This window comes from Capsicum annuum, chromosome 2 (assembly GCF_002878395.1).
Source record: "Capsicum annuum cultivar UCD-10X-F1 chromosome 2, UCD10Xv1.1, whole genome shotgun sequence".
NCBI classification, from domain to species: domain Eukaryota; kingdom Viridiplantae; phylum Streptophyta; class Magnoliopsida; order Solanales; family Solanaceae; genus Capsicum; species Capsicum annuum.
This window is the reverse complement of record NC_061112.1, coordinates 134,568,252-134,576,051: the sequence shown is the minus strand read 5'-3', so window position 1 is coordinate 134,576,051 and position 7,800 is coordinate 134,568,252. Positions and strand designations below refer to the sequence as shown.

The 7,800-nt window shown below is 34.3% G+C and overlaps 1 protein-coding gene across 1 annotated transcript; it reads right to left on the bottom strand.

Moving 5' to 3' along the window:
• Positions 1–1,888: 1,888 nt before the first annotated feature.
• On the bottom strand, positions 1,889–6,828 carry LOC107859605 (peroxisomal membrane protein PMP22). The gene is made up of 7 exons (XM_016704659.2): positions 6,578–6,828; positions 6,096–6,194; positions 4,379–4,480; positions 3,931–4,006; positions 2,535–2,605; positions 2,366–2,451; positions 1,889–2,254 (listed from the first exon to the last, which is right to left on the bottom strand). Exons 1-7 carry the CDS (start codon positions 6,647–6,649, stop codon positions 2,203–2,205), a joined length of 558 nt encoding a protein of 185 aa, XP_016560145.1. The 5' UTR covers positions 6,650–6,828; the 3' UTR covers positions 1,889–2,202.
• Between the last annotated feature and the right edge of the window lie 972 nt (positions 6,829–7,800).

Sequence of the window (7,800 nt, the reverse complement as noted above, 5' to 3'; positions counted from 1 at the left end):
ACAGGATATGGGACGTGTATATATATAGATTATAGGGAGAGTAGTTGACAAGGGAAATAAGGTTTGACTGGAAAAATATTAGAGGCAATAATAGTAAGTTATTCAAAGTTTGAATTGAATGGGTACATGTGCCTTAGGATTAGACTATTTCTTATTTTGGCTAAGCCTGATTGTACTTACTCTTCTTATTGACTTTCAATATAGGAAAACTTTCATGGGTTTTGAAATTTGAAACTAAATTTGTATAGTTAAGACCCTTGATCAACTGTTAATCCGTGTCCAATTATATATTTCATGCGTGATGATACTTGGCATAAATAAATACGTGATGATACTTGCCATAAATAATCAGGTTCTTTCCGATGTGGGATATAATTAAGAGTGAACCATATTAATTTCTTGAAAGTAAGAATGATCGGTGTGAATAAACGTATATTAGACAACAATTCTAGATATAATAGATCAAACTAGTTGATATTAACACCCAACGTGACTACTACTACTTCTTCTTCTTTTTGGCCCTTGGCACAATCAAATTATTACGTCAACCTGTACTGCAAAGTGATGAGAACTTGAGAAGTAACCATACTGAATTGCTTTCAAAATGATCCAAAAAATCAGGCCATGTGATGTGGAAAGGCGTGTTAACAATCCCCTATATTGTTTAAGAGAAACTTTTTCTTTTTGTTTTTTCTATTATTTTATATCACGTGGATTTTCAATTCGGCGAGATTTTTGGAACTTTAGGATACTCTCGTTTTAAAAATTCAAATAAATCCAAACGAGTAAATGATATGACTCTATGATAATATAATTTCAACATAGAATATATATCGGTATTCGTCAATTCAAATTTCGAGGGATGTGAATACATAATGACAAAGTGCAACACGTCCGATATAGATAGAGTACTTAAACTTAAATACTAGTACTATTTCATAGATAAGAAAATTTTCATACCAGCCAGCCACTGTTGAAATCCTAAAGCTCATCAGTTTTTACTTTCCTGATATTTAATATTTCCCTTCATCTTACTTGTTCATTATATCAAAAAAAAAAAAAAAATACTTATTCTGATTCGCTTAATTTAAAAAAATAAGAGATAATATATCATTTAGTTTTTAATTTGAAGTTATTATTTTCAAGGGGTGAGTAAACTTGTTTTATTTTATTTCTTTTAAGGATTATTTTAAGTAGTGGGTAAGTATAAAAATGAAAGGAGGGAATATATATACTCTTTTTGTCAAGTTAAACTATAAATTGAGACAGAGGAATGGTTATATATGCCTCGTGTTCAGTTTAGTTGTACTACTAGCGTAGCGTGTGGACCTTTATACTAGCTGTGTTAAAAGTTGTAGCTCAATAATTATGGTACACATGCTCGCTTTCCAATAGATTAAACTTAGACAGCCTTTGGTTCACTTCTTAAATTAGTGTAAATTATTACATGCATGGTGGTTGACAGGGGCAGGGAGTGTAAATTATTACATGCATGGTGGTTGACCGGGGCAGGGAGGAATCATTAGTTGCTCATTGCTTAATACTGATCATGTGAATTTAAATTTAAGGACGAAAGCAGGTCATTCCTTTTAAAGGAGGGAGTATTTTTTATGCATCTATCACACATGTTAAATTCTCTCAACTTCGTGATGTATTTATCTTTTTATGTTTCAAATTCTCTTCGTTAAAATAAAATTCTAAAATGTCACTGGCAATTGAACTGGTGAAATTACATGACACATTAGAAAATCACTGCTTCTTCCGATCCGCATTGTCATACTTTTGAAATTGTTAATTGGTATACTAATTAGCAGCAACTCAGTTTCAAATTCTGACGACTACTTGTGGGGAACAAGGCCACCAAGAAAGTATGGCTACATAAATAATGTTGCATTGTGAAATAGAGTACTATTATATACTGTCATCTCTTGCCACAATCTTGCTTTTTCGAGTCACATTTGAAGGGCGTTGCCTTTATTAACTGACCAACTTTTCACATTGCCATGTGTGGGAAGTGGAACATTCTACATATGCACTTGCTTTATCACAAGTGACAACAAACTTTATTGCTTGGTTTTAAGGGGAATAGAGAAAAAAGTGAACATCAAAACAGAATAAGCACCCCAAGCTACCATTTTCAATATCTTTCAACTACATAAGGAGATGTTGCCATGTTCATGGATTATATCAGCTTTGAGGATTTCAAGCCTTTTTCAAGGCCATCGACCTTGCACGTAGATTCAAAAATATTCCCCTACAAATCGATAACAAACATAGAGCATTAACAACATTGTGAAATCACAGAAATGAGAACATGTTTGACAGTGGCAGAAACAGTAACAACGAGGGAATTTGTGGTGCGTACCAGAAACACGCAACAACGCTGGCAAAGATGACTCTGAGTTGCAGCGGAACATATAAGTGGTTTACCCATCCAACGACTGGCCAAAACTGCACATTTGTAAACAATAGAGTTGTCATTCACATAAGAACAGAACAAAAAAAAGACTTGGGAGAGGGTGAATATAACTAACCGCCCACGCTGTATACTGCACTTTTGGATATTCCCTCTTGATATTAGATTTCACCTGGATCCAGGGTCTTCCTGTGCAAAATACAAGATAATATTGAATATTCGGTCAAGTCCGCTGTTCTGTGGGTACGAAGTGTTGGAACCAGAATTTTCACTTAAAAGGGTTCAAAATATGAAAAAGTATACACATGAAGAAGCCGAAGGGGTTCCACATCAACTATATATAGATTAAAAAATAAATTTTGACCATGTATAAACAGTGAAATTTTCTGCCCCTATGCGTACAAAATCATATGTCTAGCTAATGGAATGTAAGCAAACTTAAATGGGCCGGACCTTTATAAGCTCCACTCCAGCAGCTTTCAAAAACTTGTGCTAAATATGGTTCCACGAAGAAGCACAAAATTGTAATGAAATGAGAAACTCATGGTTTACTTTCCTTTTATGAAGCATTCATCATATAGTTTCAATAGTTTCAAAAGCTACTCTATTACTTCATCAGTAAAAAGGGTAGAAAACCCATATAGCTTTTCTTTTTAAATTTCCTCTGCTCCCACCATCTCTCTCTTGTTTTTGGATAACCGTGGTGTCCGGGCAAGCTTGCGCGCACCTCGACTAATTCCACGAGATACTTGTCACCAACAATAGGTACCAGGTAACTCTGTCCACCAAGGCGAGACCAGATGGGAAGAAACCACCTAGTGTATGTCTCCATTGGAAATGAAACCTAAGACCTCATTGTGCTCAACCTACTTCATTGAACCGGTGCCTTACTTTACCCCGGCCAAACATAATATGAATATTTATTTGAATAAAACACCCATTAAAGTGAAGTAGAGATTGTTTTAGGGTACTTCCCGCAAGGCCCAAGGGCAAAAGAAAGAGAATTGGAAATAATTAAGCAAACACTATCGTTTAACAAGAAACATAAAGTATTTGAGTTTCACATGACGAAAACTTAGTAACCTTAACAAGCTTTGTACAATTGTAAGGGTTTAAAGAGATAAATAGTTGGAACACACTAATTGAATAATTTACGTAACAAAACAATGTGTTTTTGTAGATGAAATGGTTTTGCTAAAACTGGATTCTCAAGATGGCCAGAAATAGTTTTTAACCTTTTGTTAAAAAACTATTTTGAACAACATAGTTTGCCACATGAATACAAGGTTCTTTGCAACTGTAACTCTTTTAAGCTGAATGTTCTGTCTATTATGAGGCCCTTCCTTTTGACTTCTTGATTAACAAATCCTAATTTGATTGCTTACTGCCATTTTTGTCTACTTGGACGTTTAGTTGTGGAACATGATGTTGAGTTTTGGCATGATGGTATATCATGCAATAGTTTATAAGTTGCAATGTTAAAAGGCAGTGGTAACTCAAAGATAAAAACTCACTTTCAACGACTAATCCATAGTAAATCATGAAAAGCAAGTTATTCCAGGGTGACGAAGTAACTTGTTCCAGCAACACCTGAAATAATCAAAATGCAAGCTCACCATTCTTGTGTATTTATCAGCTCGGTGTTTATTTACTTCTTTATCTATCTGGTAACATTATATGGAAAAATGGTAAACAAGTGTGCAATTTACCAGGTCATGAATGTAAATTGTCTTTTTTTCTTGATAAGGTCATGAATGTACAGTTAAAGCAGTTCTATTAATATAAACTCACGTTGAAGATAAAAAGAAGGTAAATCAGGTCCATAAAGTACAAGGTAATGTGTGGCATCTAAAGTTACCCTTCTCAAAAAAAAAAAAAAAAATTGTAACACCTATGTACAAGCTACCCATCTCCTGTTTTCCTGAAGCATACAAAAACATCCAAAGAAGAGAGTTTTAGTACCTTTTTGGCAACTGTACTCTTGTCTCTCTTCCCCTTGAAAAGTTTGTCCAATAATAAGTGAAGAAAATGCCCAAATGGTCCAAGATAGGCAACGCCAAAAAGCTGCAAGCAGTTACAGGTGAAGCAGATGATGACATCCTATATAGCAACTTATATGCACATGTAAAGGAATATGATACTAAATGTATCGAATGATTTTGATGTGCAATGTCAGTAACAACCCTAAAATTGAAGAGAACTCGACACATAATTACAACTAAACTTAACCTACAGTGGCAACAACTCCACCTAAATACCAAACTAGTTGGCCTCCGTTGTATGAATCCTCTATACCCATTCTTCTCCATTTGCTCATGTAACTAAAGTTAGACAGGAGACGAACTTTGACTATATATGCCCACTTGCAACTACTTGCTCAGATTTCAGATTCTCAAACCACAGAGACAAATCTTCAAAGCAACTCAAGATATTGAAGCGTTTTCAAGCAGCATTCCATACTAGTTAGTGGTCAATTATTTTAAACATTACCCTCCTACTGACTTGTAATAGCCTAGGACAGTGTTGTGAACAAGTAATAACATTCCACGAGTTACAGTTCTAACTTGTAAGATCCCACTCCTGTTTCAGGTCCTGTTTCACGATTTGACAATCCCAAATAGAAAAGGAGAGGATTAGCCAGAAATGGCCCCTCTTTTCTGCAACAAAGGTTACAGTCTCAATACTTCATACAGAAGGCTTTGTGCAGTAGGGCCAGTATGAGTAAAGAGATTTCATGCAAAAGAAGAAATATATCTGTAACATCCTTTGTGGATCATAACCAAAACATTTCTCCCGTAAATTGTAAAATTTTCATTTGGAACAAAAACTAGAATCTGAAAATAAAGCTATCCATTCAACCCCCAGATGAGCACAACCGAGATATTAACCTGAAAGAGATTGGGTTGAGATTCTCTAGAACAAAAAAGTAAATAAAGATCCAAACTCAATGGTGTCATATGTGCCAAAGTAGACAAGAGTGCATTTAAGATCCATTCTCTCAAACAACCACTCTCTTCGGAACGTTAATCCTGTCATCTTAAGAGAAATTGAGAAAAACTGATCACTTTGCCCTGGGCTACAGTTTTTAATGCATATTTACCACTTCCGTATAAGACAAAGAGAATGCTAACACAGCATTGGTTTGATTTGTATTTACCCTCTGTACCTATGCACTAAGGGCTGAAATTGATTCATAGTTGCCATTACATAAAAGAGACTGTGGTTTAAGGCTGAATGGGTGAGGCACAGGAGTTATATATTCCAAGCTACAGCATTGTGTATCTGTTCTATGGTTTGGTACTAGTGGATGCGCTTAAACTGGCTGGTTACCATCATCATCCGAAAAGCAATGAAAGAGACTAGGGTCTTAGCCTCTTAGGTAGTGTACTAGTGTTACAGAACCAAGCAGATTTTCTATCAAAAGAAACAGAAACATGAGGCACTCAGGCCAGTATATGAAACTTTCTGCTGATACTTCTTTTCTGATTCAGCGCAAAAAAAATAAATTGTTAAGGACTCATGAAATTTATAAAGTCATCGTACTCGACCTCAGATACATAAATGCACCCATGGGATTGCTCACAAATTGCAATAATGACCTCCATTCTACCATAAATATTAATATATTTTTAGTAGTAGAAATATAAAGCTGTGGAAAGAGAACCTATAGGAACATTACCACTTTGAGAAGAAGGCGTCTAACTTGAAGTTTCTGAATGCCAGTGATCTTCTGAGCCACTATATCACTGATCGCTGACAACACTCCTGCTGTTATTGCCTGCCATCAAGAATTCAACTATCATAGAATACTCCAATACCAATTCTGGCAAAAACATCAAGAAAATACAGGAGAAAAGGTGAAATCTGTTGGGCTCAATAAGCACTAAATACTCTTACATTTGGGCCAAACCCGCACGACTTTTCCCCAAAACGACTCATACTATTAAGAAATCCTACACTCTATACTAGCTTTACAGTCTTTTGAACTTTTGTTCACACACCAACAAAATCTTTAAACCAAAAATAGCAATATCTCCAGAAATTAAATAATACCCACATCACAATTAATCTAACAGATTCAAATATTCCAAAATCTTCTTCATAAATCATAGAGAAAAGTTGACCAAAAAAAAAAAAAAGAAAAGGGGTAAAAGATTATACCTTTGTTGGTAAAGGGTGTTTCTGAAGGTATAACAAGTACTGTTGCAGACCCTTTTTGGCTACTGATCCCATTTCTCGTTTGTGTTCAGCTGCAATAATTCAGAAAAGGAACAGATTGGATCTTCACTACCGCCTTCTCACTTCCATTAATAAACGACAAACTTGAGTTTGGTGAATGTATACTTTAAAAAGCAGTTTTGAAAATCAATATGTTTAACCATAATTGTGTAGTAGTATTTCATTATTGTTAAAATATGTATATATATTTGAAAACGTCGTTAATTTTGTTTTAGTTTGTTTGGCCTATTTGAAATAATCATAAAATTTTGTGATTTTATTTTTGAATTAAATATTTTATTAAATAGAAGTAAATCGATTAATCTAAACCAACTCATCATTCTATATATACGATTCAATATGCTAACTATTAAATAACTTATTAGAAATACAAGACAACCAATCAGAAATGTCACAAAATCCCACGCTCTTTAGGGTGCCCTCAGCGTCGAGGAATATGCATTGGGGTGTATGTGCGACTCGTTTAGATCATGAGCTGGCACAAATAAAAAAAAATGACTTTTACGATATCAATGATCAATATCGGTGAATGAAAAGAATTTTAATCCTATACTCTTGTTAAATGGAAGTTGAAATCAAATAACAAACTGATTTTCTTTTTCTTTTTTCCAAAACAGACTAAAATAAAGGTAGACCAAATAAATTGGAAGAAGAAAATATTTCTTTAGTTTTTGAAAAATAATTTCTCCTGCTCTTTAACTTTTAAATATTTGGCCAAACATAGCCTACGTTTAGAACAATTTGGTGAATTTGCACCTAATATTGTGCGACTTTTACATGGTGTAGGGGCCAACCTGGTCGGTGTTTGGCGATACATTCAAATTACTTTTAATTTTGAAAATATGAGAATTTTTTTTCTATTTTGTTATAATTGTAAGTGCACTGTCCCAACGTTTAAATAAAAAAATAAATATTGATAATTGTAACAAACTATGGAGGTCTATTTTACTTATTCTACTTGTAATAAATTTTGTAAGGAATCGTTTTACAAAAACATTATTTTAAGAATTAAAGGAGACAATCTGACTTGGTCTTTGAGAACATTGATTTCTCACGTGGGATTTGAAGGCAACCAAGTCGTGAGTATTGAGCTTAATGAACCAAGAGTTTAACTGTAACAACCATGAAAGCACCATACTATTGCA